The sequence below is a fragment of the Pieris napi genome, chromosome 1 (assembly GCF_905475465.1).
Source record: "Pieris napi chromosome 1, ilPieNapi1.2, whole genome shotgun sequence".
NCBI classification, from domain to species: Eukaryota; Metazoa; Arthropoda; class Insecta; order Lepidoptera; family Pieridae; genus Pieris; species Pieris napi.
Genome location: NC_062234.1, coordinates 64,157 through 86,729, shown reverse-complemented (window position 1 = coordinate 86,729; position 22,573 = coordinate 64,157). Strand labels below are relative to the sequence as shown.

The following is a 22,573-nucleotide window of genomic DNA, read 5'->3' as shown; positions in this document are numbered from 1 at the left end:
TTGCTCGTAAGTCGTACTGTGCGACATGGCCGTTAGCCGACAACTTACGAGTTGTACCGAGCAGTGCCGAGTCGATCACGTACAGGGGTACACGCTCGCCTAGACGGCATTTTATTGACCGTTTCCATTGCGATATTCCCAGTGTAAAAGGCCGCCGTATAAAATATTTAGCTTTACTTAATCAAAACACAACAATTCGTGTAGTTGGCTTAGTGAAACGCATATTGCCCAGTGATTAATCAACGAGTGTGACGCTGCCTACGCTGTTTTACCTAGCAACGTAAATATTAAATTGTACAACGAGAGATGCGCTTTTGGACGATTCTATTTGTCAGCTGTACCTGATGTTTTGCGCTAATTAGTAATAATTGTGTTCGTGACATAGTCATCGTAACGTCGCTGTTACACAACCACTCCATTGTTTACTAAGGAAGACGGCAGTCCTTCAGTCGCGCTCCCTTTGAAGATTCTTATCCGAGAAGATGCCCACGACAGTACACGAAAATATTGCCCTTCTTAACATGATGTCCTCGGACAATCTGGATGATGATTTAAAGACTGTTCAGCTCCATTATCCATCGGAGCGCCGATTGCAAAGCGACGGCGCATGCGTAGAAGAGAGGGTTAGAACCTCGCGTGGCGACATCCTAGTGGCGGTCCGCGGGGACCGCAAGAAGCGCGCCATCATCACATACCATGACCTCGGCCTCAATTATGCCGCGAATTTTCAAGCATTTTTTAATTTTGTTGACATGAGGGCTATTTTGGACCAGTTTTGCATCTATCACGTGAACGCTCCGGGCCAAGAAGAAAGCGCCCCGACTTTGCCCGAAGATTTCGTTTATCCGACTATGGATGAGTTATCTTCTCAAATTGACTTTGTCCTCGGCCATTTCGGCATCAGGTCATTCATTGGATTCGGAGTCGGGGCCGGAGCGAATGTGCTATCCCGTTATGCAATCAACAACCCTCACAGGGTCGACGCCTTGATTTTGATCAACTGCACGTCGACACAGGCGGGTTGGACCGAATGGCTGTACCAAAAGATTAACACGAGACAGTTACGATCGAACGGAATGACCCAAGGGGCCCTGGATTACCTCATGTGGCACCACTTCGGGAGAAGCACCGACAATCGCAACCACGACTTGGTTCACGTCTACAAAGAGTGTTTCTCTCACATGAACCCTGTCAACTTATCCATGTTAATCGACTCGTACCTGCGTCGCTCTGACCTAGCGATCGCGCGGGACAGTAACACTTTTAAAGTCCCAGTGCTGAATGTAACTGGTGGGCTGTCACCACACGTCGAAGACACCGTCACATTCAACGGCCGCTTGGAGCCAGCAAAGACCTCTTGGCTGTGTATCTCGGATTGTGGAATGGTGCTCGAGGAACAGCCGAATAAGATATCGGAGGCTTTCCGATTATTCCTTCAAGGCGAGGGCTACTGCAGGTAGTTATGCTTCCCAGGGAGCATGGTTGATGCGACGTCGACGCCGCTACATGTTACATAGAAGTGCACAGGATGCTTTCACCACGCGGATTCCGTCGAGTTCGCTCTACATGCATTGGAATCGTAGGTCAAAATTGTTATGCCTTGTTTTAGATGTAATTACGAAATATATTTATTTTACGGCTTTAATAGACTTTTATTTGAATGAGACAAAGATTTGATGGTACTCAAAAATATTTATTAAGGTGCTTTGACTATCATTTTGATTTTGATGTCTTAGCAAATATTATAGGAAAGTCTATTTACTTCATTTGCCAATAGAGTTCGTTTATTCACCCTCTTTTGTAATATTGGGTTCATTTTATTGGCTTTCAATAGACACCCAAAGTTACTAGTTAACTAGTAACTGGCGAAGTCACTGTGTAGGTTCAAATTCAAAATTCAAAAGCATTTTATTGCCAACCTTAAATAACATTACTTTAGCTGTGTTAGTATTTAGTTTTCTTAATTTATTGTTAGTGTTATAATTGAAATATTAATAAGTATATTAAATAAATAATTGTTTCTTTAGTTGGGTACCCGGTTACGGGTAAGGCCTATAAGGTACACGATATAATACATAGTTAGACAATAATTTATACGAGATAACTTAGTGGTACAATGTCTTTTTTACTAACTGCATTATTGATTTTCCGAACTCAAACAAACAGCATTCGCAACATTAAAATTTACATGTTTTAATTAAAATGCATAGTTTCGCTTTGAACAGTTGATTTGCGATTTATCGGCCCCTTTTTCCTGTGCAACAAACGTGTATGGCCCCCAACTCCCCATCGGGTGGTAGAAAATGGACTTTCCGCTTGTGTCTCCACAACCCCACACCCCACACTGACCATGGGGTGTTGGGTGAGCGGGAGATTGGATATTTTCCGTGGAATACACCGAACGTTAAAAGCCGATGATTAGTTTTTGCTTACCTACACAGGTAGTTCATTGTCGGTTAGCCTGTTTAACCCTTTTTTATAATTATTATAATCAATATTATATAATAATAGTACTTACAAGTTGTAGGTTTACTTTAGTCTTCATATTTGTTACCTGTTACTGTACATTACCTACTTAATATATGCTCGACATAATATTATGTTGTATGTTTGAAGCACCGTCTTGCCTAAATAGGGCACTAGGACAAATGGAAGTCAGTCACGTAATCCTCTCGCTGACATCTTAGAAGTGGTAGCTAACACATCAATAAGGAGTATAAAGCCAGCTCCGTTTAACAGTGTCGATTTTTTTTTTTTTTTTGTGTCGATGCTTTGTAGGCAAGTCGTCGAGTGGATGAGTGGTGGGTGGCGGGGCGGCTTTAGGACGCTCAAAGAACTCTACTTCGGCCCCGACTGACGACAGATCGCTCCAGTTACGGGTTTTTAAAGTAAACACTGATCAATCGGTGGCGAGTCTAGTAAATGGTTCTACTTGTGTATGTCTTTAGGAGGTAAAGTATGCCCCCTTATAGACTTTACTCATAATTCATCATTTATTTGGCTTTCATTATCGTACATCAAGCAAACACCTGCGGTTTAACTCTGGCGTCAACTTGGCATGAAACAAACCTCCCTGGGCTCAAACCTCATGACACGAATACAATATTATGTTAGAATGTGTGTAGTACGGCAACTGTTTAAAAAAAAAAAATCTTATCCAGTTTAATTATAAAATACCTACCTCTAACGAACTGTAAATATTAACAATAGGTCGGCAAACTTGAGATATTATTCTGTGTACAGCATTCTGTCGTAGCCTGGCGCTCCTCGAATATTTGATATTGAATTCTCCCACTGTGCCCTAGGGGATGCTACATTTTTTATCTTTCGGGAGTTATAGTAAAGCTTTATATTGGACGTGAAATTTACGATTGCTTTTTTGGAAATCGATTGTTAGTCTGTGTTGTACGAGGATAAATACAATAAATAAAAACAAACCCTTTCGTTCATCAATTTATGTATATTACAATAAACAAATCACATAGTCAATATTTACATAATACAATAATATTGTCAAAAACATTGAATAAAAATTGACTAGTTGTATTACATAGTAATAATAAAAATATATTTACAGCTGTTTAAGCTCCATACAAGTAGGGAACTGTCAGTCCGACTGATATTCACACACATCCGTAACGGAGTAACATGTCCCGGTAATGGACCTACGGAAAACGTGAGATTACAATAGAAAACCATTGTCCGATATGGATTAATCGGAAATCACTATGGACACTATTATTAAGATTCATAAATGCATTTTTATTGCACCTGTTTGTGTTAAACGATATTTATTTAAAAATGAAATACGTAATTTTAGGAAGTGGGCACGACCTAATAAAATTACTTCACGTAGTGTTTAGCACGTAAGTTAATATTATAACCTCTCTTCATTTCATTTGAAATATAATGCACATTTTCTTTGTAATAATTTCAATAAACCGGTGCGCTCAACGTAATCGTAAAATATTGACAGAAATCCCTAATCTATTTCATTGTTGTATATTTGCCAGTGCGGACGTGTAACTTACACATATCATTAAGTGCGGCCTCGCGTGTGAAGTTCATTATAACCCTTTTTTTTTTTAAAGTTCAGCTTTATAAATTATGTGCTGCGAGTTCAACAACAACGTACGAAGTCTACCAGAATATTCAAAACCGGTTTCTATAAATAAATTGTAAGCACTATTTATACTTTGGTACAATTCAAAAAACTAAATTTATTAAATTTTGTAGTGTATAATAGGAGAGATTAGGTTAATTTAATGTTCGGCAGTCTGATAACAAGTGTAGAATGTTTTAATTGTGGTATCAGATTTCTTTGTAATGTTGGATATTCTTCAAACTGCGCAGGCGTTTTTGATAATACTTATAATGGCAATTGTAATCATTTCTCTCTGAAGTAAACATTACTTCTAAAAATACTTTTTCTCTTAAGTAAGGACACTGCAGTTGATAAAAATCATGCACGATGAGTACTATGCAGCCTATGAAGTTATTAATTTAAAAGGTGTAAAACGATTCAACCTTGTTTCAGTGCAAGTTTAAAAAGTATGTAAAAACAATGCTTGTTCTATTATAAGTACTCATGCATTACCTATAATAATAGTGTTCATGACTTCATCCGGTTAAAACCTTCACCGCACCCTTCTTTACCATTCCACGTTTTACCAACGTCGGGATTTATTTTTAAATCAAATAAATTCGAAATAATAACACTGCAGGTAAAATAAATAACTATTTCCTATGCGGTAGGTATAACTTCTTCAAGTCTTAATTAATTTTATGTAAAACATACGAAAAACGTTCGACAACGACAAAAAGTTCTCCATAGTATTTGCAATTTATTCGTAGCCGTCGAGATTTTCAATGCTCGCTAAATGAACCCGATGCAGACGCAAATCGTAAAATAAAATTTGTAGCCTTTCGAGTTTCCACATTGATTTGATCCCATTCATTCAATATAAGTTATTTTATATTTTTTATTTCTGAAGTATCTCCTATTTCAAACTTGAGCATCTCACTGCTATATTTATTAAATATATACGACGTTTATATCACTTATCAATTGCTAATTTCAAATCAAAGGTGGCGCCGACCGAGTGTGCGAGTTAATACGCAGCTAACGCCTCACTCCAATTAATATTAAAGTTCCTACTTTGGGAGTTACAGTTCAACATTCGTTTCTCACAGAAACTTCACTCTCCTCAATCGGAAGCCCCGACGAGAGCCGAATTCCTAATTGGGTATCAGACTAAGTAGTATTTCTCGGCATATTTTAAAACTTATAAATCAATCGTCTTAATCAAATATTTATTTAGAAATATGTGTATGTAGTCATTTCTCAGCTAGCTCTGCGTATTTCTGTGATAAAATTAGGATACATACAAAGAATTTATTAAGGATACTGACAGTTGCAGTAGGTACCTAGTAATATTGCTACCGCTGCTAACAATTTAATTCTGATTTAAGTCTCGCTTGCAAGCCTTAACATTATTTAGTCCTCGATGTGCTTCTCTGTGTCCGTTAGCTATGGTCGTGGTGAGTCCGTGGCGAGAGGGAGCCAGGGCCAGACTCGACACTCGAGTCTCCCGCGTAAACCTCCGACAACCCCCCTCCACTTCCGCCCCCACCGCCGCTTCCGCCGCCGCCTGCAACACGGGATAAGAAATACGGGTGCGTCAAAGACACCACCGGCCGCAGGGCCTGGAAATACTAACCGTGATGTCCGAGGGGCACGCAGTAGGAGGTGGCGGCGCAAGGCCGCGGCCGCACCTTCTCGTATCGACTCAGCTGCTGCAGCTCACACTCCGAATGATGCTTATCTGTTGTCACATTATAAAATGTATTGTATCTGTCTGTGTTTGAATTGGTTAGCAAATCCGATAACGACCAATGTTTTATAAAACCGTGCCGTTTCTTACCGTCGGAGCGTTGACGATGTCCGTGCTGGTGGTGGCGACAGACTCGGTGCGGAGGCGCGTCGTTGTCGCGAAGACCAAACGTGCGGAACTGTAAAGTGTGTTCGGCCGCCTCACCGCCAACCGCGAACGTCGCGTAGGGGCTGATCTCGTACACGTCTACACACATCCCATACGACATGTAGTTGTTGACTAATTAGCCAATTCTTATTTTTATACGGCTACTAAAAGCGGCTTTTTCCTAAAAATATTCTACAATCATTTCAGATCTGTATACAGTTATACTCGTATTCTTTTATTAATAGGAATTTGTAAACGTAGTCAACAAACATCTCTGTTATTGCCGTACCCAGCTGCATCCACAATTTTTTCTTTTCCTTATTCCACTCTCTTTTCTATATATGTACTACCAGACTCGGCCTAGCTTTGCTGCGGCTAAAGTTTTTGTTATATTACATAGTAGTAAACTATTCAAGGGAAACGGTAGGAGAACACTAGTCATGGGGACCCATGAGGACCATGCTTTTTTGGTGGTTATGCCATTAAATTGTAGCTTATGTGAAACGTTGGTACTTTCAACACAGCGCCATCTGTTAGAATTGTGACTGTCAAATAATAAACAAATAATTTGCAATAAATTAATATTACGGGTTTTAATGAAGATGTAAGCTATCCTATCTTTTAAGTTATTTCAAACTGCACACGGTATGCAAATTTGATTGAAACCGGTTAAGTAGTTTAGGAGTCCATAGCGGACAAACAACGTGACACGTAATTTATATATATTACGATATTCGTTCACGTATTCTATATTCTGTATTTGACATGTTATTATTATACCGATTTTTTAAAACAATTATTATGATTATTAAACAGTTAGAAAAAGTAGAAATAAATGAAATGTATTTAAATTAGGAGACAAAGATAAATTGGAGTGAATTGGTGTCTTCTGAATATGAGAATGAGCTCATGAACATTGAATTTAAATTTCAGAAGGAAAAGTATTTTTCGTCCACTCGTTAGGTGTCGCTTCAGGTCTCAATTAAAAAGAAGCCTTTTAAAACAAAGAAAATATTTCGAACAAGATAACTCTGATACATACCTGAAGCCGGAGACAACTTGTCGTGCTTGTAATCGTGCTGACAGTTGCGTAGATTCTGCTGCTCCACACAAACAGACTTATCGGTACTGGCGCCCGAGTGACTGCAGCGCCGACCTTCTTCCCGCCGCCCGCCCACGCCGCACGACCACAGCGAGCTACAACATATTCTGAGCATTAATATTATCATGTAGTTTTATATTTAGCATATGTTCGTTTACGGTTTCTTATATTATTTATATATTATTATTTTCAAATTGATCTCGAAGAAACTGATTTACCTTCGGCGAGCGAGCAGGACGAGCAGCAGTGTGGTGACAGCGAGAGCGGCGAGGGCGGCGAATGCCAGAGACACGGCGCCCAGCACGCGCTCTGTCTGCTCGCTACCCGGCGACGGCCGACCCGCGTTGCCTTCGCTGTAGAAAGACGTCGGGCGCCGCAGACGTTCTGCAGACACATTCTGTGATCTGAACCCTACGCTACACGCCCGTGATAGGTTTACGATAGTCGTACACCACATACTTATTTTCTATCCATAATAAGTTATACGAAAACAAAAACATTGAAACCTAATATTCGAGCGCTCGGAATCGATGCAATGAATCTCTAGGAGCGGGCAAGCGGGATTTAGAAGCTTAGTCCTAACTTATTTATCTAAAGGCAACATTTAAATATTATAGTTATGTGTATATTTTGTATTTTTTCAATTATATTATGCTGTAGAGTTGTTACTCGTCATTGAAATTTGAAATGTGCAATTTCTTTCTAGTATTATTTAACAATATTTAGCAAGAGTGAAGCATTTACAAACTCAGCCTGTAACTCGTATTATCTTTCTCTAAAGTGTAAACTGTATGTGATGTTGTGAGCTTGAATAGATAAAAATGTGGTATACCGCCTGAGTGAGTCGTGGTAGCGGCGTAGAGTAGAGCCTGGTGACGAGCAGTATCGGTGGTGGTCCAAAGGCGCAGCGTGTACCACGTGCTCGATGACAACTCGCCTATCACCACCTGCCTCATCAAGGGTGGTCATTCGAACATAAAATATACAATCTGAATCGTAGCCTCTGCCGTTATCCTGATTAATTATTAGTGTCTAACGATTTTCAAAATTTTAATTTAATCTGATAAGCCATTTGATCTCAAAAAAAAAAACGTATTTACTAAAAACAACAACTTGTAATGTTATGTAGTGAAAATACAATGGATATAGTTCCTATTGAAAATGTTTAGATGCGAAGTTGCATTTTGAGTTACGTTTTTGTGCGAAAAGAAGAGATGTATGTTGTATGTTGGCAAAAGACGCCGCACCGGGGGACAGGGGATGCGTAAAGTGACGATTTTTTTATATTCTGCTGCTCAAATTTTCGCGCGGTTTCTGAAAACGGGACAGTTTTGTGTCCCTCAGTTAATTTCGGAGACACCGGGACTCGTAATTGGAAAAAGGGTCAGTCCCGTTCAAAACGGGACGTCTGGTCACGTTAGGCATGCATCCTATTCATCATACCTTTTGAGTTTTTAGTGATTTGACCCCACAGTCGATTAGTCGCCTTGACCGAAATTGTATTCGTCCTTTATTTCTTTATTATGTAATTCGTCCATGCGCAGGTCGATCTTTACATATAAATCATAAGTCTTACGAATAAATAAGTTGTGATATGAAGGAACCCAATATGAATTATTAAGGTTCGTCTCTCAAAAAAGAGTATCGGAAACAGCAGTAACTTTCTTAACTAAAACCTTAAAATTATTTATTTTATTTACTAGAAAAGTGAATTTTATTTTAAAGGCGGTCAGATTTCAATAACAAAAACGCATACATCCTAAAATTATAATTTCCATACATAAAATACTCGTCACAGATACAACAAAGACTAATTTGTTTCGTATAACAAATCGTTGTGATACTTTGAACAATCCTTAGAATTCTTTGATGTCGCCGACAGCTCCATAGTAGTTGAAAACAAGTCGTGCGCCGCGCACATCTTCTTACTTTGCACTTTACTTGTGTAGATCACAAAAATCATGGTTTTTACAATTTGTTAATTAATAACGAAATATTATAACGAAACCCAATTTCGTCGTATGAAAGGTGAACCTATTTATTTCAAAAATAAATGTATAAATGTTGGTTATTTAAACCCCTAATTATATTCTTTACCTGAATAAAAGGACTTTACTTTACTATGTAATTTATTTAAGGATTGATACTGATAGGTAATACTTAGTTTTTTTTTATTAATAGATTACAACTGGGTTTCATAGGCACAAATTTTTTATAAATAGTTGATTTATTTGAATATTTATACGCCACTTCTGAACATCCAAAAAGTAAACAAATGTAACCTAATATTCTGAATTTGTTATGATTTACACGAGTGACCTCAATGATGTCTAATATTAATGTCCCGGTCGTAGACTTATTCTTCTAATCTTAACTCCCACGACAATAAGCGACTTTGCCGTTTTCGATTATGTTATGTGTTAAATTTATCGATAAATTTTACCTCAATTTGTCATGGGAAACCAAGGAATTTTGTTATTTATGTACTCTTTATACTTTTACGAAAATAATCATATTACATAACTTAATTTACGGAAGTGAATCACCAACTTTTAAGATTCCCAGGTCAGCCACGATCCGCTAAGGAACCATAATGTTATTAAGGGCCATGAGAGGACAACCATTAAAAGCATAGGAGAAAAGCTTACCTCTCGACGGTGATGCAACGCCGCGAGGTCGGCGTCGGCCCAGGGGGCGGGTGAGGCGGCGCTGGCGACGCGCCACTGTATGCGCACGAGGCGAGCCCCACAACGCACGGCCCGACGCGCATCCACGGCAATGGCGCTGCTGTTACTCCACACTGCCGCTTCCGCCCCCTCGCGGCTCTCCTCCGGGCTTCCTCCGCCCTCCCACACCAACACTGTCACATGGACACAACTTTACACCAGAAAAACGTTGCCGCAGCCCGTTTGTGACGGCTTAACGAGGGCTCGCCTGGGTTCTTCATTCGTGATGGTACCCACCCGGCGGTTTTGTCCTCACTAAGAGAGGCGCGGAGGGCGAAGAGCTGCCGGCTCGCGAGTGCGCCACGGCACGTACGGAGTATGTGGCTCCGCAGGATAGCGATCGCAGTACCACGCCACTCGCCTCTCCTCCCATCTCTATCGTTCTCTCTTCTATATCTGAACGAGACTGCTCCGACTCTATGTTATCTTCTCTCAAACGTATCCACGAAATCGTAAAACCTTTTCAGAGTAAAAGATAAAGGACGTAATTAGACTCTATTTAATTTATCTCCCGACTCGCGAGTTATGTAACCTAACATTATTTAAGTTAATTATATATATTATAGTTAATCCAGCGTCGCAACCCCACCCCCACAAATTTTACGTTAGTTTTAAGCTCATATTTTAAACGATTAAAGCCTATTGACACCCAGCTTCAAACAAAGACTTTCATTTATTAGAACACTTACACACAACTTAACTCGATGTTTTTATTTGTGTAGTGTAGTAATAATAAATAATTTATATTTAGTTTTCTTGACAGTCACTATTGTGTTCAACGTTACATAAAATAATATACATATTTAGTTCTATTCTGGAGGTTGAAGGTGATACAATATGACAATTTTAGCACGACGGCCAAATCAAATTACGCTCCAACGCGAACGGCGGGAACGGCCTTTCGCTTCTTACGCTGTTCCTCTCCCCACATTCTCATTTAAATTCTTTTTTAAAACTCTATCCCTGTTTCGATTTTATTATATCCAGGATTGCAACTTAATAAATAAGGTCTTGTAACATAGACTCCAATATGCGACTCTGCATTCGGAGTATCGAAATACTTTCTGATGACAAATGTGCTACATTACAATTCTCTGATATAATTTTATATTATATTTTGCTCTGACACAGATCTGTTAAAATTTTGGTTGATGCGGTCTAGGGCGTATTGCAATGGGACAAAAGTTTTGGTCAAAGGCTCTCATCTCGGCAGAATCGAACGTGAAGAATTAATGTAATAAAAAAGAATTAATTAATAAGGGAGTTGAATAGCGATTTAAATGTCTGTGTGATATAGTTTTATTTGCTATCACTTAAAGTAGAGGAATAAATAATTGTGTCATTTCGAACAAACCAAAAATAAATCGATTTTTACGATAGGAAAACTTAACATCTCCTTTGCTTGAACTAATCGAGTAACGTGTTTTCTGGTCACAATAGAGTAATATTAGGACTGACCGTGAGGCGGCGCCGTAGCATGGTGTGCAGTGCGCCAAGCGAGTTGCGCCTCGGTGTGGTCGGCGTGTAGAAGAGAAAGGGCGGGGGGTGCGGGGGGCGGAAGGCACTCCACGCGGTAGGTCACCTCCTCCGAGCCAAAGGTGTTGCGGGCCGAGCACGTGTAGTTGCCGCTCGTCGACGCGTCCAAGTCTGTATAAGGTAAAGGCAGCCATCGACGACCCGCTTTCAGTTTGTACAGAATATTTACAGTTGCTGAGTATAGCCAAACAAATTGATTATGGTGTATAATACGCATTTATAAAATCAAATTAGAGCGAAGATAGCTCCGTCGATTTGATTCTTAGCAGCCCTTGGGTCCTTATAGTCCTAGTTTATACCTTCATAAAAATCGTTAATAGCTTCTTTGGATAGTCTATATAAGGATTGGACTCACATTAATAATTAGTTTTCTTAGATCTCCATTGTATTTTATTATTTTTATGGTAAAAAATTAAAAATAATGATTACAAGTTTAGGTCAAAAAGAGGGAATGTGACTGAAACACGCAAACGCTGACCTTGAAAAATCGCATCGATTTCAAAGTTCCCTTAAAGGCGTCGGATAATACCTGCATTAACCTTATGAATTGCAGGTCAGTCAACAAGCCTTCAACAAGCCTTTCAGAACCGTACCCCACAAAATGAACCCAAACGATTTTTTTTTATTACAGTTCAAATACTCGCACAGCTGACACAGGCCATTCTTTATTAACAAGTGGCGTTGCGCGCTAACTCTCTTTCACTTCATCTCGAATACCTCGAGTGTTTAACAGTTCGCAACTCTAATTTGCGGCCATTTGTTCACAGGCAGCGATATACATATCATCATATTTAAAAAAAAATAGCTTTAATTTAATATAAAAAAACATGCGTATTATACGTCATGAACGTATAAATACACCAAACTATTACCTGTTTACACCTGGCTGCGAAGTAGTTGCGGCCGAGTGTGCAACGGCACCCATCGATTTTCGAATTCTTTACAAACATTGCTACTATGTGGATGGTATTTTATTTAAAAAATAAGTGAACGAATTTTTTTTTGCCAAATTAATTAGCATTAATTTAATTAAAATTACTTGCGGCCACTTATTGACTGGCACCCTGTTATCAATGTATTCTCCTAATCATAAATGTATGTAAAAATGTGAATTTGATTAACTACGCGATGAACGTAGAGATTTTGCAGCCGGATCTCGTAGGTACTATTAAAGTATCTGATTTAGTCCGGAATCACTGACCGTGTAGAGCGAGATGCCCGAGCGGCGTGAGTCGGGCACGCGGGTCGTGCGTGAGAGGGCGGTCGGCGCGCAGCCAGCGGGCCCTGGGAGGGGGGTCTCCGCGCCAGGTGCAGGCCAGTTGCAGCGCCCTACCGCATCCCACTCGAGTCCACAAGCCGAACGAAAGCACGCGCACACCCGCTGCACGTATTTCGAAGTTTAAACACATGAATAAATTGTGCAATAATAAAATATTAATTTAGAATATACCTCTAGCGGTGGTGGTGGCGGGTTGCGGAGCTGAAGGCTCGCCCTCGCCGGCGGCGGAATGCGCCGTGACCCAGGCCTCGTAAGTGGCGCCCTCGGCTAGAGGTCGCAGCTCGGCTATTCCGCCTAAACCGAGCAACGTTTCGCCGTCCTCGGCGGGCACTCTCGTCGTCTGCGGCGGTCGCTCTCTGCGGGAAACCGAAACCGTAATCGAAGCCTAATGTTGCGATGAATTCTAACGTTCGACTGTTACCTGCCCAGCTCTCTATAGAAGACGGTGTAATAGAGGAGGGGTCCAGTGGGCCTCACGGGTGGCAGCCAACTGACCGCTAAAGCTGTAGCGGACGTGGCCACTACTTTTATGGCGGCCGGTGGTCCTGGAACTGTACTCGGCGTTCAAACTATATATAATTTTCAGGGAACGTCGATTAATCGTGTGAAGACATAACACCTTTTATATCTTTAAATTCCCCGTCTATTGACGTCGTCTAAAAGGGAAACGTCCTAATACCAACAGAATGAAATTATGTCTTATCAGGTTTGACCGATTGTAGTTCGCCTGTAGTTGTAGTGAATAGTAGCTGACCGTCCTGGTGTGTGGCACAGCGCAAAGGCGGGGCGGGAGCGCCATCTCCGGCGGCGGTGTAGGCCAAGGCCTGCACGGTGTAGTTGACGTGCGGCTGCAGCGCCAGTACGAGCGTTTCCACGCCCGACACCCGCTTCACCTCTGCGCCCCAACTTCCAGCGCTCGCCCCGCTCGCACCCCGCACGTCCCACTCCATCCATTCCGCCGCTGACGACAAATAACTGACATTGTTCAGCTACAATCGCGATTTGTTACTCTAACCCTAACCTTTATTATGATAAGCTTATGAACTATAAAACAATATCAATGATCGCCAAATCGTATTCAAGTTCCGAGTACTCACTGAGTTCAGGCCGGTACAGAAGTTTATAACCCAACAGCGCTCCGTGGTGCGCGTGAGCAGGAGGCGGAGACCACTCCACTTTGAGGCTCTGCGGCGATACCGCTCTACAGCGGACCGCTCGCGGGCCCTCGGATGGCACTTTATTAGATATTTTAACTTTTATTTCTGTATTTATTAATTGAATTTGGCTTATGTTTAACTTACCACCAGGTATAGTAACATATAACAGACAAAAATAGTAAATGATTACCAAAATTAAACCCGCATTTTAATGTAAAATTACAACCTAAGTTTTAACATCTCGCTATCCTATTTAAGCAAAATGACTCCAAATAAATCATTGTTAACCCAAAAGTAGTAAATGATCGCCAAAATTAAAACAGCATTTTAATGTAAAATTATAACCAAAGTTTTTACATCTTGCTATCCTATTTAAGCAAACTGGCTCCAAAAAACTCATTGTTAGCCCAAAAATAGTTAATGAAAACCAAATTATTAACCATATTTTAATTTAAAATGAAATGCAAAAAAATAAAATCTCGTTATCCGATTAAAGTAAATTACCCTCGGCAAAAAAAATATTTTGCCAAACACAGTAAAGTAAATTTACTCCTAACCTTTTTGTCTCCAAATTGATTAACCACTACAAAAAAAAATTATCTTGAGCGTTTCGTTTACAACCAAATGCTATACCTAAAATAAAAAAAAAAAAAACTCTTACAATTTCAATAATCCCTTTTTTAATTATTGAAACAATCATTAAAAAGATAGTCCTCTTAAAACTAATAATAAACAGTTCAAAGATCTTAAAACTAAACTAATAATAAGCATTTAAAAAATCTTAAGAAGAATCAGTCTTCTGTATTAATTCACTGCACAATTAATGCTTTCTTAGCTTTGGCTGGTCGTCCTCTTTTGCGCTTCATGCCAATCGGAATAGCTCTGGCTTCTGAAGGTGGCTGGACGTGCTTAAGCCGAATCGCCAATCCAACGAGATGCTTGCAAATGTAATCTTTGAGAAACTTTGGGCAATTGCATGTGCCGTGTAACCAATTTTCCTTTTCTCGGGGCATTATAACTTCCCACTCTCTAAAATGTTGCTCTTTGTATTCGTCAAAGGTCTCCCATGGCTTTTCATAATTTTTGCAATCTAAATCCGACCCAGCTGGAATTCTGTATGAGCAAACTAGCTCAGTACTATTCTTTAATGGCACCTGCTTCGACAGTTTTGCCCATTGGTAACTTTCTGTCCACATCTTTAAAGATACTGTCGGCAGTTGAGCGAACCGTCTCTCAGTATTATTAATCACGTATTCATTAGACCAGTCCTTGACTATATCAGAAGCAATTACTAAGAACCGCGCCAAAGGATGACGCTCACGAAGCGTGCCACCATCTTTTATTGTTTTATTGAAAGATTCCAGAGCATTGTTTGTAGCAGGAGTCCCCAGAGATGCGCCCAAATACCAGAAACGATTTAGTATTAGCCATTCATTTTCAAAGTATGTAACAAAATCTTTTTCGGCTTTCCACTTGTCCAAAAATTTTTCGCTGGCTCGATCAAATATTTCCTGAGTTGAGGCACACTGTAAAGCATCAATATCTTGTAAGATCTCTTTTTGGGATTTCTTTTGCACACTTTGCTCTACTCTTGTTTGCATCTTCTTTTTCGCATGCGCCCAGCACATTCTTATGACTGTATCTGTTCCAAATGTGCACGCAAAGGCAGTTTGTATAGCCTTCGCTGCATCACAGACCAAAACTTTACAACTTAAAGTGTATGAAAATATTGAGAAAACTGCTTTTTTTAATGCGGAAAATAAAAATATGAAGTCTTCCGTTCGTTCAGCTGTTGTCACAGCTAATCCAAATGGGTGAAAATGTTTATCTCTGTCTGTAGTTCCAATCACAAGTACTGGAAACCCTTGCCAAATGAGCTTATATGTGGCATCCGCGTGAAGAACAGAACATTGGCGTGATAGACCAATTAAATATTTCGTCGTTAACATGAACCGGAAGTTCTGATCTAAATCATCTTCAGAAATTTCATACGCCAAAACAAAAACTTCGTGACCGTCATCAGGTATTTCAGAGTTTTCTTTTAACCATAATTCAAGCTGTCCCAAGCTTATTACCGATGGCCCGTATTTTTTCTTACGTATGATTTTAAGATAATTGTTTAACTGTAACTTAGTCGGCAGAACTAGTCCATTAATTTTACTTAAGTTCTTCATAATAGATTTAGGTTTCAAACGCAGTTCGAATAGTTTTTCTATTTCCTTTTTCGTTGCCTCATTTATTCCCCTAGTCGACTGACAGTCAGAATTTTCATGGTCGTGACATGTTTCAGTACGAAATAATAATATATCATCACACGATGCGTCAAATAAAAGATAAATCGCGGCAGAACACTGAATTTCAGCCCGAAGCTTCACTTTGTTACAACGATAGTAACGTTTTACTCCTTCTTCAGTCGTATGAATTTTTTGTATTGACCAGGTCTTCTCATTTTTGATAAATTCCTCAGCGCTCCGCACAGTTATAAATTTTCTTTCAAAAACCCAAACTTTATTTTGCCTTCGACGTTTTTTCGTATGCTCTGTGATTTTATATTCGTCTTCATCTGATTCCGATGAAGTACTCAACAGCGGAGCACACGAACTCGGTCCCGCTAAGTTTTCATTCGCCATTGCAAAGAAGATAGATACCAAAACACACCCAATAAAAGCAAGTGCTCGCACGCGACTAAATTGGCGATCGTGTCCGGGCGTGCGCGGCGCTTGCGGTGTGGTGGGAGAGGATCGTAAGCCGCAGACATAACTTAATATGGCATCATAATGCTTCATTTGGTAATAAGCCTACATTTTATGTCAATCATAGTGGTTTATTTAGGCAGAAATAGCGCATTAATTTGCTCGCTAAGATTTGGTGATCATTTACTACATTTGGTGTTCGAATACAATTTGAAGTGCAGTCGTGACTAAAATAGCTAGTACTATTGTAATTTTAGACGTTATTTATCTGGTGTTAAGTATATATTTTTGGTAAAAGAACTAAGGGTATCAAAGCATTTTATGGTGATCATTATATTTAACCCCATTGAATTTATATCTGGATATCATAAAAAGGCTTACCACTTTCTCTAGTTAACGTGGTCACCGGGGGAGTGGCCGGTCCGGCGCCGGCACTATTGAAAGCTCTAACGCTCACTGAATACCTGGTAAAAATAATAATTAAGTGTTCTGCGTCTCGTCCTATACAGTCGTCATTTTTTAAATGAATTAACCTTGTGTAATGTTCCAGTCCTTCAATGATGTACTTCGTGACCTTTCCCCGGACAGTGGCGAACTCCATACCGACGTTGGCTCCGCCCGACACCGCACCGTCCGCCGACACCCACCACCACACCGTGTACCCCAGGAGCTCCCCGTTCCATGACGACTGCGAAGGCGCCTGCGTCATACGCGACCGACTTTACGAGCGGTCTAAATATGGATCTCAGATCTCGGTTAGTCCGATAATCCACGCCGTTCATAGAGGGTTTAGCATATTCCGAGGGATGAGTGTTACCTGCCAGGCAAGTTCGACGGTGGCAGGCCGTGGAGCGGAAGCACGCAGACCGAGGGGTGGGCGGGAAGGTGGCTCGTGCTGCGTGAGGGCCAACACGGCACGGGTATGTGTTGACGCAAATTGTGCTGTCAGTGTGCGAGCACGCACCAAATAGGCTGTGGCTGGCTCCAGCGAATCGATAGTGGCGCTTTCCATACTAAAGGAATTTCAATCTTAGGTACTGGGATCCATTAAAATTAACACATTACCACATACGTCGTTGTAAGGAAGAAAAACACTTATCAGCGACATCTTATGACATTGCATTTCAAAAAGCCGTTACTCACTCAGAATAAGCGTCGTGGGAGGGCGAGGAGACCGACACATTATGCGCTCGTGCGTCAGACCAGCCGTCGGATGCAGGGGGAAGGTGCGTATGCGGCCGATACTGCAGCTCGTAAGAGACCACGGGTGAGTTGCCGTCGTATGGTCGCCGCCATGACACTCGCACCGATCTAGAAGTCGTCTCCACCACACGAAAGTCGCTCGGTGGCTCGGGTGGCTCTAAGAGTTTGTATTCAATTTATATTTCAGGCCTTCTGAGGTGGTTAAAGATTCAGATACGTATAACCAAATCGAGCTTTCATCACCTTGCACAGCGAGATGCAGGAAGTGGTCTGAGCGGCCATAAGGGTTCGAGCCCTGGCAGCGGTACACGCCGGAGTCCCGTCTTCCGGCGCGCTCTACAACCAGCTCGCTGCGCAGACCCTCTGCACTACGCGTCTCCGAAATACTCATCCTAGGAAAATATAAGGTCTATTGAAACGGTGTTTCCCTAAATATAAAATAACGATTAATTAAGTTTCTTTTTGGGAGTAACTCACATTACTTGTTATTAAATTGACCTTTTTAAGACCGAAGCTGAGACGGACAGAAATAACTCGATTGATTTGACTTAAAAAATAATTCATGTAACATGTCTCCACACCTGTAGTCGGAGTTAGGGAGCGGTCGGCCGGCGTGCGTCCAGGCGATGGCGAGCGGAGTGTCACCGCGAACCACGCACACCAGCCGCACAGACTCACCCTGCGCCGCTGACACGTTTGCCGACTGAGACTCGAACCGCGCCGGTTCTTAATTTTAATTTTATATTAATAAAAATGGCACAACGAAGAAATGACATATACATAGTTTTGACACGTTGAAATATAGTTGCGTGCTTCACTTATGTATAAACTGCAACAATGTTCCTGAGGTCAGTGGTATTCAAATGCTTACAAATCGCCAACTTACTTTACTAACAACGGAGTTTTACTTATGTCCCAACATTAATGTAACTCACTCGACTTTGTAATTAACATACATAATACTGTATCTGGGCTTTGGCACGTCACTATAGACACGTGCCGTGTTATAACCGAGCCAAATAACAACAAAACAAGCACTATAATAGTAATAAGGTAAATTGTCAATTTCAATTACCATTGACGTGTATCTTGAGGGTCTTGGCGAGTGGCGGCGGCACGCCGTTATCGGCACGGCAGCGGTAACGGCCGGAGTGGTCGGCACGCGCCGCCGCCAACCACAGCGACCCATTGCTCAGCACGGCCGGCTCTGATACGGCACCCAAAGCTGTCTCTGTGTTTCCTGCCCATAGACATACGGCTGTAATGCTCACTATCAATCTTAAAAGTAGTCACATATTAATAAAAGATCCGCATAATATCTCACCGGTAAGTTTGGTCCAATAGACAGTGGGAAGCGGGTGGCCTCGTGCGTCGCACGACACGGTGAGGGACCCGTTGAGCAAAACTGCGCCGTCCGCCGGCTCCGTTTGCCAATACGGCGGCACTGTATGCAGACGATTGACAATGTCGAAATAAACTTTCTAAACTCATTTAGAGGAAACGAAAATATATGCTTTAAATGTATGATTCTACTTCTCGAGATCAGCTACGTCGCACCGATGAGCTGGACCTGGCTTAAGCGATACAAATATATAGTGAGGATAGTTAAGTTAAAAGAGTGTAAACGTATAAGGAAAACATAGCTAATGCTATGTAAATATATAACTATAGTTTTCAAACAACAAAGTACTTACTACTTATGAAGCATCAAATTAGCGTAAGCTCTAAATAATAAAGTGAAAGAATTATTGTAGAGCGTGATAATAAGAAAGCTGTTAGATAAAACAGTTTTTGTTTACTCGCTTCATAAATCTCAAACTTAAAGTCATTTTTCTAAGTGGTTTAAAATCCTAACTTTTGCGCCCAGAAAGTTGCTAGTGGGGCGGAAATTTAAAGTCGTTAGAGCCATCGTGGCTCTGGCAAACTTCAATTATTCCTTATAACATGTTATGGAGGGTTAAGTCACGATACCTTTGACGGCGACCTCGGCGGAGGCGTTGGCTCGTCCGGCGGCGTTGGTGGCGACGCAAGTGTATAGGCCGCTGTGCGCCGCCGACACCCGTTTGAATACCAGCATGCTGTAGAACTCCGCGCCACGTTCTTCCACCTATTATCCGATTTAACCATTTTTCATTGACAAAATCGCTTCTTTGATGCTTGGAAATCAACTTCTTTAAGCGAATTAGTTAGTTGTGTTAGAAAGTTTAGCGGTAGTAAAATGTAACCTGTAGCGCGGTAGAGACCGGCAGACGATCTTTGAGCCAGGAGAAGTAGACGGGCATGTCGCCCGATGTCACGGTGCAGGTAAGTTGGGCGCGGTCGGCGGCACGTAGGGCGGGCGGTGGCGATAGCGATACTACCGGCGGCGATACCACCGACACTTGCACCTGACGTTGACACCGCAATCGTAATAACTCTTGTTTAAATTGGGAGTTCAATCACACGTCTCAATTGAATAATCACCTCTCTTCTAGCTAATTCTCCTCCCGGTGTCATGACTGAGCAGGTCCAGCCGCCTTGGTCTCTGCTCTTGTCCACGTTGATAATAGTCAAACGGCCATCTTGCTGTTGATATCTCGGATCGGAACCCATTCCTCCTTCCCATTTCACCGAGCTGGATGGTTTGAAAGATTAACGTCAACGTGGTACCTTGCTCTTGTCTATAGAACGACTTTAATTTTTAATAGAATCGTAAAACCTACTCGATCGGAAAGCCGTAGTACGGACACCAGACTGAAATTTCCGTCCCAGCAACGGCCTTCACTGGGTTCATTGCTCGTATGTATGGTGGACCTACAGACAGCATATATTATTTTTAAGAAATTGTTGCGTTTTGGATTTCATGGTGTAATATAATTCGTAGATTAAAAGTTCAGGCCATCATGTACCGTAAACGTTGAGACGGGCTAAGTGCGCTACAGAGCCGTGCGAGTTGACGGCGCGGCACTCGTAGCGGCCTCCGTGCTCCACTCTTGCACCCCCCAATGACAAAGTCGAGACCACGTAGTTATGGCTGCCCCCCACGCCCGAGGGACCACTCTCACGGCCCTCCGATATGGAGGCCCTGTTCAGAAGAAATCGATGTAAGGCTAGGTATTTTATCTTTTGTCATAATGTTCATTAGAGTGATTATCAGCCCTAAGGCGTTAATATTAACACAATAATAGATTTAGTGTTCAATTTGCGTCAACTTTATCTTGGAGCTCAGCTAAATAAGGAAAGTGGCCGATACGTAATAAACATCTTGGTGCACATATTGGGAGCAATAAAAATAATCTCTAGGATTAGAACACAAGAATGAAATACATACTAATAATAATAATCTAGTAATAAATAATGTAAATCCAGTGGCATGCTGGTTTCCTAGCGATGATTGATTGACTTCTTGCTGATATTTAACCTTCATGACATGAGAAAATGTTAGCGCACAAAGAAAGACAAACATGCACGCTAAAAAAGGTCTTATGTGAATCCAAATTAACTTCGAACTCTGTTTTTTTATAAGTATTATTCTTATTTACATTTCATAACACATGGTTAAATTGTTTTGTTTGATTTTTATCAGTTGAAATCAATAAGATTAAGAGTAAGCTACTTTTAAAATATTCCCGAGATATAAGAAAAATGCCGGAATGAAATGGGACAAAATTGAATATTCACTGACTCGACGGTATTATGCAGAATCGCAAAAGAACTTTTAATACCAGACAAGGACTTCAACGTTATTCAAAGATAGCTGTTAAAAGCTTAATTGTTTTCTTTATTTTCCATTATTGGTGCCTTCATGTACACTGCTTGAAGCTCTAGATTACAAATTGTCTTATCTATCACAAAATTACTATGCCTTGCCGTCTGTTCTTTTCTATGCATGATTCGAGTCTAAAAGTTACACAATATTATAGTCCCTATCTTAATTAGCAAACCAATTTACCCATGATGTGAGGGAATGGGTTGTCCATCCAGGGTCCATCGAAAGCGCGGAGGCGGATCCCCGAGAGCAGAGCACTTGAGGGCGACTGCAGCACCGGGCTGCACCGCCTGCTCTATGAACGTGTACACCAGCTCCGGAGCCGACTCTACGAACCACGTTAGACATGCTAGTGTCAATATGCCATAGTAAAAGTTCATTAAACTAATTATATTTTAATTTCAAATTATTTATCTGGCAATATTCACCGTGAGCCTCGTCCTCGTTGCCCCCTTTATTTATTGATCATAAAACCTATTTCGCTCACCTGATAGTTCACTAGCTTACGAGTACGATTCTGTGTTGGAATTCATGAGATGTCGAACATTATTTCAGAAGAAGAAGAATGAAATGTATTATAAGCACATACATGAATAAACGTTTGTTTACCTGAAGAGCGCCTCGCCCGTTTCCGTTTGTGAGCGCGATTACAACCCGTCTCTGCCGCTAATGAGCACCGCACATCTGACAATGAAGCAACGATATTTGTGTACTCACTAAATAAACCAGCTAACTACACTTTTCTACAACCTCTCTCTATATTCATATAGCTAAATAATGCGATAGTGCGAAGCGATCTTATACAATATAAAAACCTCGATATATTACAAATTTCGAAAACTGTATCACATTGCAATTATGTTAAAATATATTTTTGTTTTAATTGTTTTCATTTATGTTTACAAGAAATTCTCTGGCCTATGTCAGGGATATTTTAAAGCCTAAAATATTTGATAGTGCTGTGGGATACACGGGAAGCAGGTCGCGCGACTTATCTGACGATATTCTTTAAATATTAACAGGCAAGAGGCAGCACGGTTTCCCGTGGCTTTCGCTTCATTCTCCTTCCTAGTAATACGTTTCAAAAGCTTAAAATTTTTTTCGCAGAAAACTTCCAAGTGGGACCTGGAGGTCTTTAATACGTTTGC

General features: G+C 41.0%; 2 protein-coding genes and 2 long non-coding RNA genes across 7 annotated transcripts in view; 3 read left to right on the top strand and 1 right to left on the bottom strand.

Moving 5' to 3' along the window:
- Nucleotides 1–42: 42 nt before the first annotated feature.
- LOC125051690 (protein NDRG3-like) lies at nt 43–1,645 on the top strand. Its single transcript, XM_047652197.1, has one exon. The coding sequence runs from the start codon at nt 483–485 to the stop codon at nt 1,458–1,460; it is 978 nt and encodes a 325-aa protein (XP_047508153.1). The 5' UTR covers nt 43–482; the 3' UTR covers nt 1,461–1,645.
- Nucleotides 1,646–5,460: 3,815 nt separating this feature from the next.
- LOC125061177 (Down syndrome cell adhesion molecule-like protein 1 homolog) overlaps nt 5,461–22,573 on the bottom strand; it is a 42,632-nt gene continuing 25,519 nt past the window's right edge. For 2 of the 3 annotated variants that reach the window (XM_047666449.1, XM_047666629.1), the window contains 29 exons: nt 22,035–22,109; nt 21,609–21,753; nt 20,566–20,741; nt 20,380–20,470; nt 20,141–20,291; nt 19,903–20,064; nt 19,649–19,784; nt 19,002–19,121; nt 18,753–18,917; nt 18,259–18,403; nt 17,921–18,069; nt 17,618–17,834; nt 17,292–17,487; nt 17,008–17,174; nt 16,856–16,938; nt 13,722–13,859; nt 13,379–13,585; nt 13,046–13,175; nt 12,796–12,980; nt 12,547–12,726; nt 11,268–11,456; nt 10,047–10,268; nt 9,732–9,943; nt 7,916–8,030; nt 7,302–7,467; nt 7,024–7,190; nt 5,925–6,080; nt 5,721–5,825; nt 5,461–5,651 (listed from right to left, as the gene is read on the bottom strand). In XM_047666449.1, coding sequence (XP_047522405.1) covers nt 5,527–5,651; nt 5,721–5,825; nt 5,925–6,080; nt 7,024–7,190; nt 7,302–7,467; nt 7,916–8,030; nt 9,732–9,943; nt 10,047–10,268; nt 11,268–11,456; nt 12,547–12,726; nt 12,796–12,980; nt 13,046–13,175; nt 13,379–13,585; nt 13,722–13,859; nt 16,856–16,938; nt 17,008–17,174; nt 17,292–17,487; nt 17,618–17,834; nt 17,921–18,069; nt 18,259–18,403; nt 18,753–18,917; nt 19,002–19,121; nt 19,649–19,784; nt 19,903–20,064; nt 20,141–20,291; nt 20,380–20,470; nt 20,566–20,741; nt 21,609–21,753; nt 22,035–22,109 — 4,475 coding nt within the window. In that variant the 3' untranslated portion in view covers nt 5,461–5,526. The remainder of the gene's footprint in view (nt 5,652–5,720; nt 5,826–5,924; nt 6,081–7,023; nt 7,191–7,301; nt 7,468–7,915; nt 8,031–9,731; nt 9,944–10,046; nt 10,269–11,267; nt 11,457–12,546; nt 12,727–12,795; nt 12,981–13,045; nt 13,176–13,378; nt 13,586–13,721; nt 13,860–16,855; nt 16,939–17,007; nt 17,175–17,291; nt 17,488–17,617; nt 17,835–17,920; nt 18,070–18,258; nt 18,404–18,752; nt 18,918–19,001; nt 19,122–19,648; nt 19,785–19,902; nt 20,065–20,140; nt 20,292–20,379; nt 20,471–20,565; nt 20,742–21,608; nt 21,754–22,034; nt 22,110–22,573) is intronic. The other variant, XM_047666545.1, reaches the window with a different exon arrangement.
- On the top strand, nt 16,820–19,135 carry LOC125061475. The gene is made up of 5 exons (XR_007119050.1): nt 16,820–16,941; nt 17,025–17,229; nt 17,622–17,741; nt 17,865–18,084; nt 18,265–19,135. It is a non-coding gene; the product is annotated as an uncharacterized LOC125061475 (long non-coding RNA).
- LOC125061539 lies at nt 20,260–22,238 on the top strand. Of its 2 annotated transcripts, none has more exons than XR_007119061.1 (3): nt 20,260–20,760; nt 21,641–21,793; nt 21,981–22,238. It is a non-coding gene; the product is annotated as an uncharacterized LOC125061539 (long non-coding RNA). The 2 variants fall into 2 exon arrangements; XR_007119059.1 differs by having other exon boundaries at nt 20,260–20,770.